Genomic DNA, 23,725 nt, shown 5'->3' on the forward strand with positions numbered 1-23,725 from the left:
AGAGATGCATTTACTAGAACATGGGACAGGACCTTTTCGGTGGCAGCATCATGGTTGTGGAGCTCCTGTTGTAACAGTCCTGGTTGATCGCTTCTCTTGAAGCTTTCAGATAAAAGGTGAAGAGATTTTCTTTGCACCAAGCATTTACTTTGTTTTCTCTCTCTTTCTGCTGCTGGAATGTTTTTATGGCCTCTATTGCTAGAATATGTTTTAATGTTCTTTGTTGCTTTGTGTGATTCTAAAAAAATATTGTTATGGATGTAAGCTGCCTTGGGGTGCCTTCTGCGGTCTGAAAGTTGGGGTAACTATAAATAATTTTATCAGTTGTAGATGGAGAACTGAGGCTGAGAGGAAGGAACTTTCCTATAGGTGAGGATGAAATTGAATCCCAGTTTCTTATTTAACAGAGAACTATGCAGTACACCCAGGGAGTTTATGGATGAGATGAGATCTGAACTGGAGACACAGGCAAAAGCTCACTAGCATTGCATAAGGAGAAAGCTACCATGTTGGCAAGGAAAACTGCTGAGTTCTTTAGATTTTAAAAGAACAAGATGACTTCAAAAACTGAACAAAACTCTCAGAAGCTAAGAAAAGAGGTAAGTAGAGAAAGAATCAAGCATGTCTTCTTTCAAAACATTTTTTTAAGTGCGCATATCTCTCTCTTGTATGTTGCTGGATTTGGCAAAGCTAGATTCAGGGCCAGATTTTGGGGTGGGCGAGCTGGGTGGTCGCCCAGGGTGCTAAGCTGAGGGTGGCACCACACTGGGTTGAGCAGGGTGCCAAGCTGAGCTCAGTGGCTGTGTTTTTTTAATGTACTGCCTGCAATGAGCTAGAGAGGCAAAAAGCAAGTGTCTGTAACCTATCTTTCAAGGTTCTACAGGTTGCTTGGGTACTAACTACAAAAATGATCTTCCTTCAATTAGCTTTAAAGTATGTTTCTTTTTCAATTTCCACTTTGATGTCATTTGCTCAGGTAAAAATCAGTGGAACACAGCTTTACTTTGAGGAAATATTACCGAGCATTTAGCACTTCAAATACTATAAACTATAATAATACTAATACTAATAATAATCCGCGAGCTGTAAGAGCCTTTTTTATTTATAGCTTTTCTTTATTCTTTTTAAAGATAAAAATAATGGATATTTTAAAATAAAGAATGTTTACCAAAAAGATGGGAACTGCTACAAAACAAAAATATTATAAGTAAAACCTGTGATAGTTCTGCTGTGTTGCACAGTGCCATGCCATTACTCAGAATGTGGCTTTTCGAACTTTGGCTTGTGCAAACTGTAGCACAGTGGCTGAGAGATCGAGGTTTTGAGCAATGTCGTTCTCGATGGACATCACATTAGGCCCAATAAAATCCCCTGGGTGGCCCCGCAAAACTGATGGGGGGAGCACCAAAGGCACTCCTTGCCCAGGGCACCATTTATCCTAGGGCCTGCCCTGGCTATATTCACCACCATCTCTCCATGACAAAGGTCCCCAGCCTTTTTGAGTCAGTGGGCATATTTTGAATTTTGATAGTGTGTTATGGGCACTCTCACAAAATTGCTGCTTTGGGGGAGGGGCCTTGCACATTCACATGGTGGACATGAACAGTCACAAAAAACTCATTTCCCAGAAAGCAAACTGGTGAGACAAAATGAAACATACTTCGGTTCTTGGGCAGGTTACAGGGCAGAGGTGGGGTCTGAGGCCCAACACACAAAACCATTCTTTCGACCCCGAAAAAAGATGGTGCTGGAGGGCATCACTTTGCTTTGTGGCATGGCAGCCTCCCAGTTAGTGCATGTGTGTGTAAAATCTGAAGAACAAAATCAGGAGGTGCAGGGAGAACATAAGAGCAGGATCAGACCAAGAGTCCATTTAGTCCAGCAGGGAACCTGGTGAGAGGTGTCCGTGGGCATATTGGTACCTACGGGCACCACGCTGGAGAACCCAACTCCATGAGCTTTCTGACCAACCTACTGTAGGTATGAGCTGTGGAAAGCAGCTGTCTTTTATCATGGACACATATGCATCAGAACAAAATGTTTTCAGCCAGAGAGGAGACTGCAGAAGGGAAAGTGATGCACTTTGCTGGACTTGCCTCCTTTCCTACAGCATTTATCTGTGCTGGGATTTACTCTAGTCATTAAGCAAAAAGAAGGAAAAGCAACCCCCCAAAAGAATAGGCACCGTTTATGCACAATTCTAAAAGTATTGGACTTTATTAGTACAAAGACAACAGATCAAACAGAAGAAAAAACCCAGACTGTATATCCCCTTTGTGTATTAGATACATCTATAGAAGTTACCAATAAAGTTTTAATCATATACAATAGAATATGGTTAAAGAAAAAAGTAAAAAACATTTCAAACTAATTTAGATTTAAAATGACTGTCAATGGACTGCTAGCATGTTTTGTCACCTACACAAATGGCTTTGCTTTCTGCACGCCAAAAAGATTGGTACCCAGCCCAGATTTCTCTTTTGAATGAGAATTCTGATTTAAGCTGTTTAAAATGTGAAAGTCATCTCTGGTGGAAATTTTAAAAACACAACTTCTATATTACCTTGGCAATATTCCCCAGACACACATTCAAAATCCCATACCCTTCCCAACTGTCATTTCCCCAGCAGTGTTATTTGAAAATTTAGATTTTTGTAGAAGAATTAAGCATAACGAAGGGTGCAGTCCTATGGGGATAGGCAGCTGCCTCCGAAATCAGAGGTGGCTGCCTATCCAATGCAGAGCAGGAGAACCATGGAGGGGATCGTTCCCTTCACTTCTCCTGCCCTGCAGTTGCGGCTAGACAGCCGATTTTGGCTGTCTAGCCGCAGGAAGGCAGAGCAGGGAAGGAAGCTGCCAGGTGACACATAGGATGTGTGGCACTGGCATTTCCACCTCCCCTGCCCTGGAACACCCCATTTTGGCTGTTCCACGCTCCTCCTCCGAGCAGGGAGCGCGGGGCCCTTCCGCGCTGCCTGCAAGGCAGTGCAGAATGGGGGGGAAGGTCGGTTCTCTGGAAACTGACCTCAGAGCGCGGGCCCAAGGTCAGTTCCTGGAAAACCACATATCCTATGGCTGTCTAGCCGCTGACTAGCAGCCATAGGATTGCTCCCCAAGGGTGCAATCCTATGCATATTTAGACAGAAAACAAGTCCAAAGAGTTGTAGGCCCTTTTTCTGTCTAAACATGTATAGGATTGCATCCTAAGGAAATTATCTACAACTTCATTTCATGGGCATCATTCTGACTGCAGAATTGTAACTCCCCACTTGCATTAGGGGGTAGGGCACAGTGAAAAGTGTGCAAACTACTTCAAAGCCATGACCTTCCATACCCATCTCAGCTTAATCTTTGTAGGCACATGCCACTAGTGGCATTTTTCAGATCTCGTACAGCAACCGCCACAAATGGTGATGTATACTGGTGTAATGTGCTAAAAGTATTGCCACAGCCAGTAACTGGTACGTCTCAAGGCTTCTAAGCAAGTGGCAATACTCATTTTTCCTCTTGCCAGTCAGGATCCTCTGTTGCCATTCTAGACTCCTTGGCTCTTCTGCCGTCATGCACTGCAAGAAATTGGCATGTCAGACAGGAAAACTGATTTCTTACCCTCCAATAATGGATACAAAATGATAAGGTGCCTAAATTGCTGCTTGAATAATTTCAGTAACACGCTATGGATGACCATTTCCAGAGGGGCAGTCATGTTAGTCTATTGCTGCAAAAAAAAAAAAAAGACATCTCATGACACCTTAATATTTAATTAAAGACTATGGGCAGTATCCACTGCTGCCAATCCACACACAGGGCCCACTACCACTTTTGTTCCTTATGCAAGTCCCGCCAGCCTGCCCCATTCCAGCAACGAGCATTTCCACTCATTTTGGGTTGCCCCCAGAAGTGCTAAATCTTCGTTCCAAAAGCAGTGTGTGGCACTTGAGGAACAGAAATGACAGGGCTGGCCACCCATGGGCGGTCACTATTGGATTCTTCCCTATTTCATTCTGGCATCAGTTTTCATGGGCTAAGGTCCAGTTCTGCAGTTGCATGAAGTGTTATTAAGAGTTTCAGGTATATATACTGTACATATGGTAGGCAGGAGGGGAAGATCAGAAGGAAATTTGATGCTGAAAGTACTGATAGTGACAATCACATTATTAACACTGGCCATTCACAAAGCAGTTGCTGCTGATACCACAAACATCCTGGCACTAGGAAAGCCAATTAACACATAGGTGACTGAACACAGGAGACTGCAAAACATGAGAATCCATGGAGGAACCAGAAGAAAACATCTAATTGAGAAATATACATATCTGCATATAAAGATCTGGGTGATTTGGAAGATTAGTAATTCTGTGGGTTCTTGGCCTCTAACAATAGGTTATAATTTCGTAGTAGTGTTACTTATTTATTCAGATAATGCCATTAACGTACCTGGTGCATATCACAAGCAAGGAAGGCAAATCACAGCCACAAATTGCTTCAAATCTAAATTTTGGCAACGAGGAAATAGAGAGGGAGGGAAGTGAGAGCCAAGGTATGCATTACATTGGAGCTCCATGTTTGGAGCTCCAAAAATAATTGTATTTTTGTAAAAGCAGCCAGGGGACAAACTACATGGTGTCCAACATTTTTGTTAAAGCATCCATGGGGTGGGGGCTTAGATCAGGAGCATCCACAGTGTAGGATGAAAAGGTTCAAACCCTTCCTTGTGCGCCTCATTAACATTCGGTGGGGAGCGGCCAGAAGTTGCTTTCACAAAAAGAAAATTATGTTAGACGCTCCAAAGTAAGATGTGGTTTGTCCCCAGAGAGGCAAGGATAACAAGGAATAAATAGTTTGTTTCAGCTGGAGATGAGGATTTAAAGGGTTAGGTCAAACATTTCCCAGAAAGGGTGGTTTTGAAGAGAGACAGACAGAGAAAACCCGGTTGTAGGGTGGCCAGGTGTCCCCGTTTTCAGAAGACAGTCCTGGAATTGAAGGGCTGCCAGAAGACTGAGCCCCTGTTTTGAAGCAATCCTCTATCCGAAGGGGTGTCCAGTCCAATTCTGGTTGAAAGATGAAGAATTATATGAAGCTGGAGAGCCGGGCTTTGAAGTTGCCCATCAGCAACACCTGGACGGACAGCTGACTGAGCAGGCATACAGGTCACCTGGTCACAGTCTTCCCCACTAGGGTGAGATGTACAGTACTTCTATTTAAATTATAATAATTATTTCTAAATTTGCATCTAGACATATAAATTAGTGTATGCAACATTAATGCAATTTGGTGCCCTCTTTTGTCCACTTTTTGGGTGATGCATTTCCTCTTTTTTAGTGATTCATAAGTGGCTACCGTAAAGACAGAAGTAATCTAGCATGATTCCCAGGCTTTGGGGGTGTCAAGGGAAAATAGGAGAAGTCATTTAAGAGCACAGTCGACTTTGGGCATCTGGGGATGGTAGATCTGAAGCGCACTAAAGATCATGAGAAGGAATATAGCAGGAAGTAAGTACAGAAAGACAGGATGGGTCAAGGCTGTTGCACATAAAGAGCTTTTCCCAACTATTCAACAAATAAGGAAGAAAGATCATATACACTTTGAAGACAAAGTTTGGGAAAAGGGTCTAACTTCACACGCATATTATTTATGCTAATAACGAATAAAGTACTTGCTCACAGTTCAAAGCCACAGTATTTTACAAGGGAAACTGTGACATGCATATTACAAATCTACATAATTATAAATAGGAATATCCATAGACACAAGAAGCAATCCTTTATAAACACATACAAAAATAATGAAATGGTGAACAGAAGGTTCAACACATATTTGTCTTCTGCACATATTTGGTCTTCTGCTTCATATTTCATAGTTTCTAAACTTCCTCAGGAGTTCAGATGGAGTGTCACCAGACCAGCGGAAACGCAAGTGCCAACCGTTTTGATCTGAAAATCCTTTAGGGAAAAAGACAGGGGCGAGAAAAGAATAAACTAGTAGAGAGGAAATTGTACTTTGGCTCAAACTAGATAACTTTAATTTTATTAAGTAAAACTCATTTTATATGAAAACCACGAACTCCCTGACCATTCATTTATTCAAAAAAGGCCAAAAACTGTAGATGGAGCTAGGTATGGCAGGAGGGGAGGAAGAAATGGGTCTGTTCAGGCTGTGCGCACAACTCTGCTTGGTCCTGGATTGGCCCAACACATCCCTTCAAAATCCCTTGGAGATTCCTTGTTGATGTGGATTCTACTTAATGTGAAAAGCATTGTGTCTGAGATGATACAAAAGTTCTATCAGTCATGTTTGATCTGTGATTGCCCATTCATATATGAAAAAACAAGAAAGAGTCCTGTGGCACCTTAAAGGTTAACACATTTATTTATTTATTCCGGCGTAAGCTTTCATGGACACTGTCCACTTCATCAGATGCAAGTGCACAGTGTCCATGAAAGCTTATGCCAGAATAAATAAATGTGTTAGTCTTTAAGGTGCCACAGGACTCTTGTGAACTAGCTTGTGAACATGTGAACTAGCTTCTACTGAAGTATATGAAGGATGAAAAGCAGTACTAGGAAAGTCATCTACTTTTTGGCATGGTGGGTTTATGAAATACCACTGCTTCATGCCCCATATGGATTAGAACAGCAGCAGGCAACCTGGTGCCCCTGCAATGTTTTGGACTACACCTGCCATCATTCCCTGACCACTGGCCATACTGGCTTGGGTTTATGGGAGTTGTAGTCCAAAATATTGGGAGGGCACCAGGTTGCCTACTTCTGGACTAGAACTAGATCATCTGTACACACTCCATAGTTCCTTGGACTTCTTGTCTGGGAGGGACTCAATTGGGCTATGCACAGGGGCTATATGACCTGCTTGGATTAGATATGCTGAAAAAGCTCATCTGATATGCATGCAAACCCCAGTGAGGATATGTTCTAAAAACAGACCTAGAATGGCTAGATATTTTGCTGATCTAGGTCCAATCTCAATCATTTGAAGGTATTTTGCATCTAGCACTGAAATATCTAGAATTACAAACTACTTACCTGGGGAATCAGGGGTCTTTGGTGATAGCAGCTTCCTGTCAGTGGGATCAAGGTTTCCTAGCCCCTTTCTGTCATCCAGCAATTCACCATTGTTGTTTTCAGCCTTCTGGGAACAACCGTCAGCCATCTTGTCATTCAGATTTAAGTCAGGAGCTTCCAGCATTGGTTCTTTTTTACCCCTGACAGCCCAGTGCATTGACTAGACCAAAAAAAAAAGTAGCATTTGTGAATTGTATCGTAGCTGCATTTGCTTGGCAAAAGTTGTGCTCAGCAATGGCGGGACAGATGTTGAAAAGTTTAAGACTGATCTTGTGGAATTCCAGTGGTACTTGGAGGGGGTCATATATACCACTGAGAGCCAGTGTGGGGTAGTGGCTAGAGTGTTGGACTGGGAGTTGGGAGACCCCAGTTCTAGGCCCCACTCAGCCATGGAAGCTCACCGGGTGACTTTGGGCCAGTCACAAACTCTCAGCCCAGCCGCCCTCACAGGGTTGTTGTTGTGAGGACAAAATGGAGAGGAGGATTACAGAGGCTGCCTTGGGTTCCTTACGAAACGAGACAGGCAGTATATAAATGTAATTAATTAATTAAGGCTGCAGATAGAGGGAGAGATGAACAACTTGTGAGAGAGGGCTTAGTTTGGGGGAGTAGTTAATGTTTTGATGCAGGTTTCACTATTGTTGAGTGTGTGTTTTTGTTTCATATTAAAAGCTGCTCAGGAGATTTGGTGGCAGTTGTGGTATTAACAGCGGGATGAGGAACAAAACAAGTACTCAAAGCAGAATGGAAATATTCAAGCCAGTCACTCAAATACCCATGTTTGAGCAATGGGTTTTACTTTACTGGAAGGAAGATTTAGGCTAAGCATCAGAAAAACCTTCCTGATTACACCAGCAGCTAAACTCTGTGATGCAACAAGCTGCCCAGTAAGGAAAGCTATGGATTCAGGACAGTAATACTGTGCATTTATTTATGAAATTTCAAGTGTCCAAAGCACTTTGCATATATTCTACAATAATCCTTACAACAACCCTTCAGTGTAGATCAGTAGTATTATTAACTCCATACTGAAGATTGCAGAGGTGGTTTGCATATCACAATAACCTAGATTTTTTAAAAAAAAATCTGGGTTATTGTGAATGTGGCAGTGTGCTGGTGAGTACAGCTGAATTGCACCCACTGCAAGCAGGAGCAGCTAAACAAACCTTCCATTCATGGTTTGTTGAGCATTATGTGTGAACCAGAAACTCTGGCTTGTCTCTCCCCCAACAAGCCAAGAGCTGTGGATTACTTCTCTGGCTTGTCAGGGGAGAGACAAGCCAGAGTTCCTGTTTCACACGTAACACTAAACAAATCATGGGTGGAACATCCATGGGTTGTTTAGCTGCTGTGTTCACAATATTCCAGAATTGTAAAAAAATCTGGCTTATTATGACATGCAAACAGAGCCAGTATCTGATGTTGATAGAATAGCAATTTGCTTAAAGATATCTTGAGAGTTCCTTACTGAGCTGAGATCTTTCCACTTCATGGCGTTAGCCAAATTTGGGTGGCAAACCAGCAATTTGTTTTGATTTAAAAATAAATTAATTAATTAACAGTGCAGCCCGACAGGCTGGGGGTGTCCATGGGGCAACAATGGCTCCCGGACCTCCCACAGTTGCCCATCCCTGGCCTAGGATTTGACCACATGAGTCAGATCATAGGCCCATTTTGCCAGTACTGTCTACCTGACTAACAGCAGCTGTCCAAAAACTCAAGCTAGAGGGCTTTCCCCATTCTGCTATCTGAGATTCATTTAAGCTTAACAATGTCAGGGATTGAATTTGGGACCTTCTGCATACAAAGCATGTGCTCTGCCACTGAGCTATGAGTCTTCCCCATGAGCTTCATTCCCTAAGACAGAAGGTGTCAGTTTAATACTGTGAGGAACCTTATATTCTGATGAAAATAACCACTGCCGCCTAGAGGTCTGCAAATCAGCACCCCTGCTGACAAGCATTAGCCTGAGTTTTGTCCCCAACACACATTTGCAGATTAATCCATTTTCTTTTCTTTTCTTTTCTTTTCTTTTCTTTTCTTAGAATAACCTAGCTGGGAAGAACTGGCTAGTTCTTTTGTAATGGAAGTTTAGAACCATTAAGGGGGTAGATGCAACCTCTAAAGAAATTTTCAATTTGCTACCAAAATTTTCCCCCTTCATGGATCACTGCCTTGTTGTGGCGAAGGGGCTTGCGTAACTCAGTGAAGCCATAAGCTATGCCGTGCAGGGCCACCCAAGACGGACAGGTCATGGCAGAGAGTTCTGACAAAATGTGGTCCACTGGAGAAGGAAATGGCAACCCACTCCAGTATTCTTGCCAAGAAAACCCCATGGAAAGTATCACAAGGCTAAAAGATATGACGCCGGAAGATGAGCCCCTCAGGTCGGAAGGTGTCCAATATGCTACTGGGGAAGAGCAGAGGGTATTTCCAAGTAGCGCCAGAAAGAGTGAAGCGGCTGGGCCAAAGCCGAAAGGACACTCAGCTGTGGATGTGTCTGGTGGTGAAAAGAAAATCCGATGCTGTAAAGAACAATATTGTTTAGGAACCTGGAATGTCAGATCAATGAATCAAGGTAAGCTGGAGGTGGTCAAACATGAGATGGCAAGATTGAACATCGACATCTTGGGAATCAGCGAACTCAAATGGACAGGCATGGGCGAATTTAATTCAGGTGACCATCATATCTACTATTGTGGGCAAGAATCCCTTAGAAGAAATGGAGTAGCACTCACAGTCAACAAAAGGGTAGGAAAAGCAGTACTGGGGTACAATCTTAAAAATGATAGAATGATCTCAGTACGAATCCAAGGCAAACCATTCAACATCACAGTAATTCAAGTCTATGCCCCAACCACTGAGGCCGAAGAAGCTGAGGTTGATCAGTTCTATGAAGACCTACAACACCTTCTAGAACTAACACCAAAAAAAGATGTCCTCTTCATCATAGGGGATTGGAATGCTAAAGTAGGAAGTCAAGAAATCACCGGGATAACAGGCAGGCATGGCCTTGGTGTACAAAATGAAGCAGGACAAAAGCTTATAGAGTTTTGCCAAGAGAACATGCTGATCATAGCAAACACTCTTTTCCAGCAGCACAAGAGGCGACTCTACACATGGACGTCACCAGATGGTCAATATTGAAATCAGATTGATTATGTCCTTTGCAGCCAAAGATGGAGAAGCTCCATACAGTCAGTAAAAACAAGACCTGGAGCTGACTGTGGCTCAGATCATGAGCTGCTTCTTGCAAAATTTCGGCTTAAATTGAAGAACGTCGGGAAAACCACTAAACCGTTCAGGTATGACCTAAATCATATCCCTGATGAATATAGAGTGGAGGTGAGGAATAGATTTCAGGGATTAGACCTGATAGACAGAGTGCCTGAGGAACTATGGACGGAGGTCTGTAACATTGTTCAGGAGGCAGCAACGAAATCCATCCCAAAGAAAAAGAAATGCAAGAAAGCAAAATGGCTGTCTGATGAGGCTTTACAAGTAGCTCACGAAAGAAGGGAAGCGAAAAGCAAGGGAGAAAGGGGAAGATATACCCAACTGAATGCAGAGTTCCAGAGAATAGCAAGGAGAGACAAGAAGGCCTTCTTAAATGAACAATGCAAAGAAATCGAGGAAAACAACAGAATGGGAAAGACTAGAGATCTCTTCAAGAAAATTGGAGATCTCAAGGGAACGTTTTGTGCAAAGACGGGCATGATAAAGGACAAAGAAGGCAGGGACCTAACAGAAGCAGATGAGATTAAGAAGAGGTGGCAAGAATACACAGAAGAACTATACAGGAAAGATCTGAATGTCCCTGATAGCCATGATAGTGCGGTCACTGAACTTGAGCCGGACATCCTAGAGAGTGAAGTCAAGTGGGCCTTAGGAAGCATTAGTAACAACAAAGCTAGCGGAGATGACAGTATTCCAGCCGAGCTATTTAAAATCCTAAAAGATGATGCTGTTTATTTATTTATTTATTTATTGCATTTATACCCCGCCTTTCTCCCTCTCGCAAGGAACTCAAGGCGGCTTACATTATCCTCCTCCTCACCGTTGTATCCTCACAACAACAACCCTGTGAGGTAGGTTGGGCTGAGAGTCTGTGACTGGCCCAAAGTCACCCAGTGAGCTTCCATGGCCAAGTGGGGACTAGAACCCGGATCTCCCGGCTCCCAGTCCGTCACTCTCACCACTACACTACACTGGCTCCCAACTCTGTTAAAGTGCTGCATTCAATATGCCAACAAATCTGGAACACTCAACAGTGGCCACAAGACTGGAAAAGGTCAGTTTACATTCCAATTCCAAAGAAGGGCAACGCCAAAGAGTGTTCAAACTACCGTACAATTGCGCTCATTTCACATGCCAGCAAGGTGATGCTCAAAATCCTACAAGCTAGGCTTCAGCAGTATGCGAACCGAGAACTACCGGAAGTACAAGCTGGGTTTCGAAGAGGCAGAGGAACTAGAGATCAAATCGCCAACATTCGCTGCATCATGGAGAAAGCAAGAGAATTCCAGAAAAACGTCTATTTCTGCTTCATTGACTACGCTAAAGCCTTTGATTGTGTGGATCACAACAAACTGTGGCAAATTCTTAAAGTGATGGGAGTACCAGACCACCTTACCTGTCTCCTGAGAAACCTGTACGAGGGTCAAGAAGCAACAGTAAGAACCAGACATGGAACAACCGAGTGGTTCAAAATTGGGAAAGGAGTACGACAAGGCTGCATATTGTCACCCTGCTTATTTAACTTATATGCAGAGTACATCATGAGAAATGCCGGGTTGGATGAATCAGAGGTCGGAATTAAGATTGCTGGGAGAATTATCAACAACCTCCGATACGCAGACGATACCACCCTAATGGCAGAAAGCGAAGAGGATCTAAAGAGCCTCTTGTTGAGGGTGAAAGAGGAGAGTGCAAAAGCTGGTTTGAAACTCAACATTAAAAAAACTAAGATCATGGCATCTGGCCCCATCACTTCCTGGCATATAGAAGGGGAAGAAATAGAAGCAGTGACAGATTTTACTTTCTTGGGCTCCAAGATCACCGCAGACGGTGACTGTAGCCATGAAATTAAAAGACGCTTGCTCCTTGGGAGGAAAGCTATGGCCAACCTAGACAGCATAGTAAGAAGCAGAGACATCACCTTGCCGACAAAGGTCCGTCTAATCAAAGCTATGGTTTTCCCAGTAGTAATGTATGGCTGTGAGAGCTGGACTATAAGGAAGGCTGAGCGCCGAAGAATTGATGCTTTCGAACTGTGGTGCTGGAGAAGACTCTTACGAGTGCCCTGGACTGCAAGGAGGTCAAATCAGTCCATCCTAAAGGAAATCAACCCTGAGTGCTCATTGGAAGGACAGATAATGAAGCTGAAGCTCCAATATTTTGGCCACCTAATGCGAAGAGAAAACTCCCTGGAGAAGACCCTGATGCTGGGAAAGACTGAGGGCAAAAGGAGAAGGGGACGGCAGAGGATGAGATGGCTAGATAGCATCACGGATGCAATGAATATGAACTTGAGCAGGCTCCGGGAGAGAGCGCAGGACAGGAAGGCCTGGCGTGCTATGGTCCATGGGGTCACGAGGAGTCGGACACGACTGAACGACTGAACAACAACAACCAAAATTTTCAATTGGTTATCTACTTCCAGAGAATGACCTTCTCTCACCAGTGATCCAAACAACCCATCTCTTTTAAGAAGATGGCTTTTATTGGTCTCAAATTACCATAAATATGTGAGGCATCCACTCAGTTTATCTCCTCAGAACAATCCAAATCAAGCATCCAATGATTCTTTCTCACACACTCAGAACCACTTTCCTGCAAAGAATTCTACCCATGCTCTGCAATCCAAGACTCTACTCAAGCAAGTAGAACATAACTACTTGAATTAGATTGACTTCATTGGTTTTCTTTGAAGGTCTCTGTATGTGATTTGTTGCTTTCCCTGTTTCTTCCTTTCCCTCACTTTTTCCCAAATAAGCTTGTTTATATATACACCAGGGATGGGGAAAGTGTGGCCTGCCAACTGTGGTTGGACTGCAACTTCCATCTGCTCTAGCCAGGATAGCCAATAGGGAGGGATAATGGGAGCTGCAGTCCCACAACTTCTGGAGGGCCTCACATTGCCCACTCCTGATTATATACACACACACACACACACACACACACACACATATATATATATATATATATACACACACACACATGAGGGAGAGAGAGAGAAGGTCATTTGGCTTCATTGGTTTAAAATGTATTTTTCTGGAATTTCTCCCTAAATCTTTCCCCATGTACTACACTTCATGCAAAAGGTCCCAGGTTTAATCCCTGGTATCTCCAGGATGGGCTGGAAAAGACTCTGTCTGAAACCTGAAGAGCTGCTGCTAATCAGCATAGACAATAGTGAGCTAGATGGACCCATGGTCTGCCTTGACATAAGGCAGCTTCAGATGTTCCTATGTTGTAATTAAAAACAGCTGTTATTGTGACCCCAATATTACCTGAATATCATCTCCTTCCATGTACACCTGCCTGGACCCTAAGATCATCCTCAGTAGTCCTTCTCTGGGAGTCCCTGCCAAAGGATGTGAAGTGGGTGGCTACTAAGAAGAGGGCCTTTTCTCATCTGGCACCCCAGTTGCGAAATGAGCTCCCCAGAGAGGCTCACTTAGCGCCAAATTGTGCTTCATTTTTCAGTTTCTGTTTTAAATCTGGTACTGTATTTTAAAACTTTGCACTGTTGCTAGGTTGTATTTGGTTGTTGTTTTTATTTTAAGCTGTAGTTTTAAACTTTTATATTGTATCTTATCATGTTGTATTTTATGGTTTTAATTGTTGTGAACCACCCAGAGACCTTTGGCTACTGGGCAGCAGTGTAATAAATAAAATAAAATAAAATAAATTCCCATCCCCCCTCTCACCCAAACTATATTACCCAGTAGAAAATTTCCCCTCCCACAGACTGGCATAATTATTCTATTCCCCAGGAAGTGTTGATGCATAAACCAAAACTAACTGTTTTGACAGAGTTGCTCAGAGCCTCCCACTGCTGGAATGGAATCGTAATTTTGCTTCTCCGCCAGTAATCATAACGACCTCGGCTCTCTTCATTGGTAAGAATCTCTTTCGCTTGCTGGAGCTTCTGAAAATTCTCCACTGTAAACCAGAGAGGGAAGAAAGCTTTATAAAAAATATTCCAAGATTTTTCACATATTAATTAATTCCTTGTAAGAATTTGAATCACCAACATCACATACTGCTGTTGCCTTTATTACAGCAAGAGAAGGGTTGGCCTGCTGCTTTGAAGTTTCAGTTGCCTGCACTAGTCAGTTGATATTCACTCCTAAATAAACTGCCCCCATGTTTAGAAAGCAGTTAAAAAAACCCAGAAACACAAATGCTCCAAGGGCACAGTCCTATAGGTTGCGCCCTCATCAAATGGAAGCGTCCAAACTCAGAGTTTTCTGTGTATCCAGTACCCTGCTGACCTGCTGCTGAGAGGGCAGGAAGGAGATGGAGGTGATTTTCGCCTCTCCATCCTCTGTGTTTGGGTTTTTCTCATATCCTGGCCTCACCTCTCCCCCCCTCCCCCCAGCACACCCCCTTTCAGACCTCTCCAAGGCTGTTTTTATGACTTCAGGAACAGCCGGTGTGGCTGCAAGGGGGGATCAGATACTGGAGTCCCCCTTCTACAGCCTCAGAAGGGGGAACTCCAAAGAATCCTATGGTCCCTGGGACATTGTCCCAGGGACCAAAGGATTGCTCTCCAAATATATCTGTAACGGCCAAAGCAAAAAATGGAATGTTCTACCCCCTACACATTACTTAAGAGAGTTGAAGACATTTGAAAGAAGGATTTGTTGCTTGTGTTACATAAAGAACATATGAAGCACTATCCTGAATCTGATGGAAAGGCCTATCATTTTCATTTTATTCCCACAGTGGCCAGCCAGATGCCTGTGGGAAGCCCACAGCAGGACACAAGTGCAACCATCCCCCTAATGTTCAGCAGCAACCGGTATACCTACCCGTACGCTATGCTCAACATCTAAGGCCCTTCTCTGGCTGCCTACTCCGAGGGAAGCTCGGAAGATGGCGACAAGGGAGAGGGCCTTCTCGGTGGTAGCCCCTAAATTATGGAATGATCTCCCCAACGAGGCCCACCTGGCGCCAACATTGTTATCTTTTCGGCACCAGATTAAAACCTTTCTCTTCTCCCACGCGTTTGGCAGCATATGATGAGTTTTAATTGATCCTGGAATGGCGTATGGTTATGGTTGTCTGCTTTGAGATTGCTTGTTGAAGTTGTTTTAGATATATGTTCTTGTATATTGTTCTGTTCGTGTGTTTTTTAGGGAATTGGCTTTTAAGATCTGTATATTGTATTTTTAAATGTTTTAATCTTTGTAAACCACCCAGAGAGCTTTGGCTATTGGGCGGTACACAAATGTAATAAATAAATAACTACATACATACATACATACATACAGAGGCATGCCACTTCTGATACTGGACATAATATACAACGTTCATGACTAGTAGCCATCAGTAGCCTTATCCTCCATGACATACACACACTGACACAAATCCCACTTTCACCTTTGGCAAAAGGGTTTTTGTATCATTCCCAAAACCCGAAAAACCTATTTGACGAAAGGTTTTAAGAGTGACACAAAATTAATGTGTGTACAGTACACAAAGTGCTCTTTCTTATACCACTTTCAGCTCTCTCAAATACAGAATTTCAGTCTCCAGCCATGCAGCTCAATCTTATGCATGTTTGCACAGAAGTAAGTCCAAATGAATTCAATAAAACTCACTCCAAAGCCATAGTGAGAGGAGTAGACCATGGTGGAAAATAAACTGAAAGGGGGTATTGCAAGACATTAGTCAAGACTAATCGTGAGAAAGTTTGCACCCATTAACACCAAGTGCCGGCTGATGTGTCACAATAATCCATGGCTTGTTTAACCCATGGGTTGTTGAGGATGAGAAGGAGCAAGTGAGCGCGCTGCCTCTGGCATGCTCGTCACTTCCGCTTTCCATTAACAAACTATAATCGCCCTGTTCGTAGATTGTAATTGTGACATCTGAACCTGGGCACTATGGGTTGTTTACAGGTTAAAAACCCAGAGTTAACCCAACAATAATCCATGGGTTAACTTTGGGTTGTTTAACCCCTAAGTAACCCAGAATGTTTGGGTTTGGAAGTCATGATAACAACCTGTGAATGGGGTGATCGTAGGTTGCTAATTGAAAGCAGAAGCAATGGGCACACTGGAGGCAGCATGCTTGTTCGCTCCCACTAGGTTTCAGCAATCCGTGAGTTAAATAACCCACAAATTGCCATTACCAGTGCGAATCAGGTCAAAGTAAGTATTAACTTTCATTTAAAAATAGAAAAGTTTGTTTAAACCCTGGGTTGCTGAGCACGAGGCAGCTTGCTGGTACATGCTGCCTGAGTGCTCCTGCTGCAAGTGGGAGTGGCTCAGCAACCCAGGGCCACTCCATCCCTGGGCTGCTTGTCAATGACCAGGTTCACACGTAACAACAACACAGAGTGTGGGTTGAGTATGGATTATGGTTACATGCAAACTCAGAACAATGGGTTAACTATGGGTTGTTAACCACGAACAACCCAGGAAAAGAATCAAGGTTTGTTGTTGGGCTGTGAGCTCTGGGTTGTTTAACTATAGGCTGTCGTTATGTGTGAACTCAGAACCCTGGGTTGTTCATGGGTTGTTTCCCCAGGCAACAGAGGCAATTTTTAAAAAACTTCCTCTGTAGCAGAGTGCTAAAAACACCCTCCAACCACTGTACATGCCACTACTACAATGCCACAAAGGCATTTGAGATACAGGGAGGGAGCGTGCGAAGTAGGAGGGAATCAAACAACCCAGGAATTGAAAAAACAACTTGCACTTTGTGTGATCACCTGGCAGACAAGTCATGGGTAAATTCTGGGTAAGGCAACAACGCATACTCTGAGTTATTACATGTGAACCAGGTTGCATCTGAACCCAGACCTCTGGCTTGTCTGTCCCCCAACAAGCCAGAGAAATAACTCATGGTTTGTTGTTTCATTATTTCTCTGGCTTGTCAGGGGAGAGACAAGCCAGAGATTTGGGCTCATGTGCAATCCCAAATAACCCAGGGACAGACCATCTCTGGGTTGTTGAACTCAGAACATTGGCACGCTGCCTCATGCAGAACAACCCAGGGTTTAAACAAACCCTGGGTTATTGTGACATGTGAACTGGGCCTCAAACTGGACAAGCATCTCACACTGTAATCAGTGATATATTGTGACAGAAGAAAAAGAAGTGCAGGTAGGTGGAGAAAATATGCCAGCATGAATATACCCAGCATCTTGATTATAAAATCCTTCCCTTCGTTCTCCATTTAGAAGAACAATGCTTGAACTTTCTTGTAGTCAAATGCGGCCATAAAAGCTCAATTTAGGGAAGAATATTTAAGTTGGTTTTCAGGATTTCAAATGCAGTCATGAGGACTAGTCACAAAAGGCAGCCATATTTGATTCAAGTGAAATGGAAGAGGCCATCCCAATGGAAGCACTGAAATAGCCAGCCAAAGATACTTCGTATTGACCTGGTTCACACATAATGCCAATTCATGGATCAAACCATAAATTGGTGGAGCTGTGGAGGAGCAAGTGTGCACGCTGCTTCTTGCCCACTGCCACTTCCATTTTGCATTTGGTTTTTGAAACAACCCAAGAATGCCCCGTTCCTGGGTTGTTAGTTGTAACATCAGAACCTAGCATTCTGGGTTGTTGAGAGTTAAACAACCCAGAGTTTTAACCCAACAATAAAATATGGGTTCAAACTCTGGGTTGTTTAACCCTCAGCAACCCAGAGTGCCGGGTTCGGACGTCACAACTAACAACCCAGGAATGGGACATTACAGGGTTGTTCTGAAAGTGAATGCAAAGTGAAAATGACCAACGGGCAGTGTGCTCACTTGCGCTCAGCCCTGACAATCCTTAGATTAAACAACCCACGGGTTGTTGTTACATGAGAACCAGACTATTGTGTATATCTCAAAGAGTTCCCTCCTGTGTTTAATTTGCATATATTATATCTAAAACAAAATGTGTTTACTTGCTCATCATATCATGGACCTCATTTTTTCCAATGAAAATAACATTTCCTTACACTAATAGAAACACAGGGCCACATCCTTAGTAACCATCTGTATAAAGGTTATATTTTATCTATGAGTCACCTTTCTATTATATGATCATGATGGCGATGATGGTTATTCATTTATGCTAGCTTACCTAAACAGATATGTCTTTTGAAATATGCTGAATTCAAATGCTAACAGGGATTGAAAACATAAATTAAACGTCACACACAGATTAATTTCCGTTGTGTTTCTTCCCCCCACTCTTTGGATGTCTGATAACTCTTGTACAGTAAGCAATTTCGATGAAAGAGATACGCAATTTAAATCTAGTAATGACGTGAATCATATGTAGACATACACACGTTGGAACCATGATCACAAAATAGATGTGTTTTGTAGGTGGCGCACCCATATTACTCTTAATTACATAATAGTTTTGTCAATGACTTCTTGACAGGCCATGGCTCAGCGGTAGAGCCCCTGTTTTGCATGCAGAAAGTCCCAGGTTCAATCCCCAGTATCTCCCAGAAGGGCAAGGAAAGGATCCTGCCTGAAACCCTGGAGAGCTGCTGCCAGACAGTGGCCAGGTTTGGATGACATGATGAGCCATGGCTGTTTAACCCTCAAATAATCCGTGCTCACTAGTTTCACATGATATGACAACGGCCAAATGGGGCTGCATATTCAAAATGGTAGCCGCACACACCCACATGCCCCATAGCCTCACCATGGGTTAAATAACCCACGGTGAGCTGTTGTGTCATGTGAACAGCCTCAATGTCAATAATATTGGGCTCAACGGACCAATGGTCTAACTCAGTATAAAGCAGCTTCCTGGGTTCCTGTTATTTAACCACACGTTACATGCAAATGTGTATTAACAGATACTCAACACCATTTTTTTTTAAGGGCAACAGCTCTGGACAGGGATTTTGAGTGGTTAAGTGGCAGGGTGGGTGCTCCACCGTGTCGCCACACCAAATGCCCCTCATAACAGCTTTTCCTCTCTGAGGTTCAAAATCTGTGCTTACCCAATTTTGAACCCTATGGGAGGGAAAAGCCACTTGGGGGCAAATTGGAATAAAAAGCAAGCTCAGAAGTGGGATAAAGCAGCTTTAACCTGCCATCTCTCTGCTCAAAATTGCCCCCTTCCAGAGCTTTAAAAAAAGAAGATGAAGAAGAAGAGTGACTCCTTTGCATGTATTTCCATGCAACATGTAGCTAGCCTTTAGGAACAGCAACAGCTCCCATGATGTGGCCCCATGGAAACCAATAGGTCATCACCCGTTTGCAACTGGATTCTACACGTGCTTATCTGGAAGTAGTCTCCACCAAGTTCAATGGCCCTTACTTTTAGGTAAGCATCTCTAGGTTTGTATCAAAATACTGGCCACTGAACACCTTAAGGAAGACCAGAATGATTCTGAACACCTTAAGGAAGATTCTGAACACCTTAAGGAAGACCAGAATGATTCTGCTTCCGCTCCATCACCAGCCCATAAATTGTTATCAATTTGCCCGTTCGCCTATGTGTCACCTACCCCAAGCCTAAGGGCATCATTACTTTTGAAGCAAGTCCAACTAAAATCAAATCAGACTTGGAGCTGGCCTTTTTATGAACTAATGGTAAGCACTTGGAATGGGCTCAGATTTCAGAGGGGTACTATTTTCCTGCCTTCAATCCCCTTTGGTGTATCATTAAAAAAAGAGAGAGAGAGAAAGGCAATTGGCCATGGCTTCCCAGTGCATGAACAAAAGTTCTATCCATTAGACAGCATTTCTTCATTCTTATTAGACTGGTATTTTAGCTCGGTGCAGATGACTAATCTGGAAATAATGTACATGCAGAGTGGGAATAGGATCGCAACCACTGACCCTGACCTCCATATGTTGATTGGCTCCTCTGATCAATATTCAAGGGCTGGGGGTGAGCAAGCACAACCTCCACTCCATTCATTGGCCATGCACAGATTAGTTATCTGCATAGGGCTACAGACAGTATAAAGTGTACTTCACATCAGCACGCGCGCACACACACACACACGCACACACACACTATATCTGTCTATCTATAGAAAACAAAATGTGTAAAAAATATTGCAAATACAACCATTTCAATAATTTGGACCACAGGAAGCCTCTATAACGTAGACCAAAACAAAGCCAAGTTTGCATATTTTCTGATGGCTATTTCTTGCTCAAAAAAACACATGTACATTTTAACAGTTACAGCTTGAAAAACTTCCCCCCTCAAAGTTGTTGCTTAGCTATAGTTAGTTTGGAGAGAGATACCTGCACCATGATTTTTTTTAAAAGGTGGAAATTATGCATTTGAGTTTGTAAGCCACCCCATTAAACATAGGTTGCCACCCAACCATGCTAGAAAATAGAGGAGCTATTATTCCCCCCCAGAATCAATGTTTGAATAGTGCAATATATTACAACTTGCTGTTGATAAGGAAGTCTACCACATAAATATGAATAAGCTGAAGTATTAGGAAACAAGCCAGCTCCAGCAGGTGGCAAGGCTGAGCATTTGTATGGACCTCAACACTTGCCAAGGGCCAACTAGGCAGGGCGACAACAGCAGGGCGACTAGTTCACTTTGCACAGGCCACCTGAAAAGGCAGCATGAGGAAATTCTAGGTCTGAGCTCCACTCCTGTTCCAGGTTACAGGAGGGCGCCCAAGGCCCCCAAAATCCTGAAGCTAGAACTGGCTTTTCCACTCTACATAATGCTACCTGTTTAGTTTTTAGAAGAGAAAGGTGGGGAGGGGGAACCACATACCAGCTTGCGGATTCCCTGGATGTTTGTCAGGATGACACTCGAGTGCTCTAACCTTAAACTCGGAAACAATTTGTTCAGCCTAGACAGAAAAACAGACAAACCACCTATCATTATTAATGCTGAGGCAATGAACTGAAGGACAGTTGCGTGCAACTTGCCTTCTTTAGGAAAACACCCATGGCCTTGACACTTCACATGCAACTTGTTACTTACACAAATGTAGGGGAGAAACATGCACACATCATCACTGTGTATGAAGCAGGAACATCCAGAGCACAACGGAACAGACTGAACATCACCCCCCGTTGTCTCTGCTAGAGCTCTTCAGAACTGCACCAGAATGCGACAGTGGGGCATTGCAGCGATCAGCGGCTACAGGGTGTAAGAAGCCTAGTTGCTCTTTCTTGCATTTGAGACTTTTGGAGGGGCGGTTCTTGGTTGTCTGTTAATACCTCAATGCATTGGAAAAGTCAGGTGCATGTGTCTTTGGCTTATGCATTACTGAATAATATACATTGATATGTTGTCTTAATGACTGATACTGCCTATTTTGTCATTAATTTAAAATATTATGTTAGTATTAGTGAAATGAATTGTTTGGGTCTTTATGGCAATAATGTATTACTACAATCGATGTAGTGATTTGCATTCTTGTGTTTGTATTGCTCTCCTTGTGTTGTGAGCCGCTTTGGGCATACTGTGTGGAAAAATGGCATATAAATTAAAAGCGATGACAATTATATCCATTTGATTTTACAGCATATATATGTGCTGGAAAGCTGTAATTGGCAGTAGGTTCTGCTTCCCAACATGAATGCTTGCAGCGAAACAGCCACTTGTACTATCTTCACAGACAACAATGCATACGGGTGGACATTTATTTCCCTTTACACCCATGTAGGTAACATGTAATCGAGTAACCCTTTCTGTGCTAGAAGGCTGGAGGTCAAAGCACCTAGCAAAATAAAGGCACAAGATTGCAATCCACACACCACACAATCCACACACCACAGGAGCAAACCTATGGAAGTCAAGATCAGACATCACAGTAAATAGCTTGTGGCCCAAAATGGGGTATACAGGAGCAGATTACCATCTGAACAATCACAGTAAAAGGAACATGGATTGTAAATGCACATGCGCACAACACTATGGGTTGGATCCAGATTTAGTTCTACCTAGAGTAGACCTACTGAAAACAATGGGACTTGAATTAGTCATGACTAAATTAAGTACCATGGATTTCAATGGGTCTAGTCTAAGAATGACTATATCTGGATCCAACCAACCACATATCTTCCAATATATCTAGACTTGATTCTAAAAATTAAATTGTTATGCTGAAAATATCAAGATCACAGTGTACTATGGTTCTCAGCAGTCTCTCATGCTTATTACTCATGTTTGCAGTGATCAACATCTGTTCCTTCTTCATCATTCTTGTGCAGTGGATCAGATTTCAAAACCAGTAAAAAGCTACTGGATAAAATTGCTTTCAGTTGATTTCAATGGTCTCAATAAACGGCTTAGGGCCAGGTTACCTCCTCCTATATATAGCTGCCTGGACCATAAGATTGTCTTCAATAGTGCTAAGAGCCCCTGCCAAAGGAAGTGAAGTGGGTGGCTACTAAGAAGAGGGTCTTTTCTCTTCTGGCACCCTGGTTGTGGAATGAGCTTCCCAGAGAGGCTTGCCTAGCGCCTACATTACACTCTTTCCAGCACCAGGTGAAGCCCTTCTTATTTTACTAGGCATTTTTAAATATGTTAATGTATTTTAAATCTTTGCACTGCTGCTAGCTCTTCTTTTGGTTTTGGTTTTTATTTTATACTGCAATTTTAAACTTTTATATTGAATGTTATCATGTTGTATTTTATGGTTTTAATTGTTGTGAACTGACCAGAAAGCTTTGGCTATTGGACAGTATAGAAACGTAATAAATAATAGGATGGCATGCTATCCACTTGTTTTGTTCAAAACAACTGTTGTAGTGCATCAGATCCAAAATCGCTTTACTCCAAAACAAAAATAAGCCACATCATAAGGCAAAAATTAAGTGGCTCTTTCTGGAAGCCAATTCAGTGAACATTTGAAGCAATTTTTTATACTGCAAGAAGTTATATTATCTTCTCCAATTATATTATCTTCTCCAAAAGCTTTTGGTGAAAATTAAAACAATCAGCTGGAACACTGCTGATAAACAATACTAGTACAGTTTTAGCCACATCTAAAGACAACACAACTCTTTGGCTGCATCATATATTTAATTATTAAGACAGCAAAGTTAAAAATCCTAGTTAAACTACACCTAAAATCCACTAGGCTGTACATTTTTCATGGTCATCAAGGATTTCCACTGTGCACCGTAAGGCTTCACTTTAAATAGAGCAATTGTAACTACATCCTTCCCTGCTACAACCTGAATCAACACAATTTATCGAAGGTTCAAATTTTAACATAACCAGAGGACAACCACACAAAGCAGAGGATTCCTTTGTTGTACAAGTGCTGTTCAGACAATAGTATACTTTGAGTATACCTCATGATGATGATTCAGGTGAACAACTATTTTGATCACCAGGCAATCAATGCCAACCTTAGATTTTGCCACATTTAAAAGCTGATGGGATGTTTCAAAAAGGAAGAAAAAACCTTCAGTCAATTATTGAAAAGGGTTAAAATGCTATAGATATAACTATA

At 42.7% G+C, this 23,725-nt stretch overlaps 1 protein-coding gene and 1 long non-coding RNA gene across 4 annotated transcripts in view; one reads left to right on the forward strand and one right to left on the reverse strand.

Moving 5' to 3' along the window:
• LOC146350683 (uncharacterized) lies at positions 1–18,473 on the forward strand. Its single transcript, XR_014789355.1, has 4 exons — positions 1–116; positions 408–599; positions 14,118–14,203; positions 15,033–18,473. It is a non-coding gene; the product is annotated as an uncharacterized LOC146350683 (long non-coding RNA).
• Positions 2,203–23,725, reverse strand: part of DNAJC12 (DnaJ heat shock protein family (Hsp40) member C12) — a 27,186-nt gene continuing 5,663 nt past the window's right edge. Inside the window, exons 1-5 of one of the 3 annotated variants that reach the window (XM_084845408.1) lie at positions 21,241–21,369; positions 21,028–21,106; positions 14,107–14,246; positions 7,041–7,239; positions 5,614–5,942 (exon numbers count right to left, since the gene is read on the reverse strand). In XM_084845408.1, coding sequence (XP_084701534.1) covers positions 5,848–5,942; positions 7,041–7,239; positions 14,107–14,246; positions 21,028–21,106; positions 21,241–21,261 — 534 coding nt within the window. In that variant the 5' untranslated portion in view covers positions 21,262–21,369 and the 3' untranslated portion in view covers positions 5,614–5,847. Of the gene's footprint in view, positions 5,943–7,040; positions 7,240–14,106; positions 14,247–21,027; positions 21,107–21,240; positions 21,370–23,725 lie in introns of those variants that run through there. The other 2 variants (XM_084845407.1, XM_084845406.1) reach the window with 2 other exon arrangements.

The sequence above is a fragment of the Heloderma suspectum genome, chromosome 3 (genome assembly GCF_057233095.1).
Source record: "Heloderma suspectum isolate Gila_16-S chromosome 3, 16-S_ref, whole genome shotgun sequence".
Classification (NCBI taxonomy): Eukaryota; Metazoa; Chordata; class Lepidosauria; order Squamata; family Helodermatidae; genus Heloderma; species Heloderma suspectum.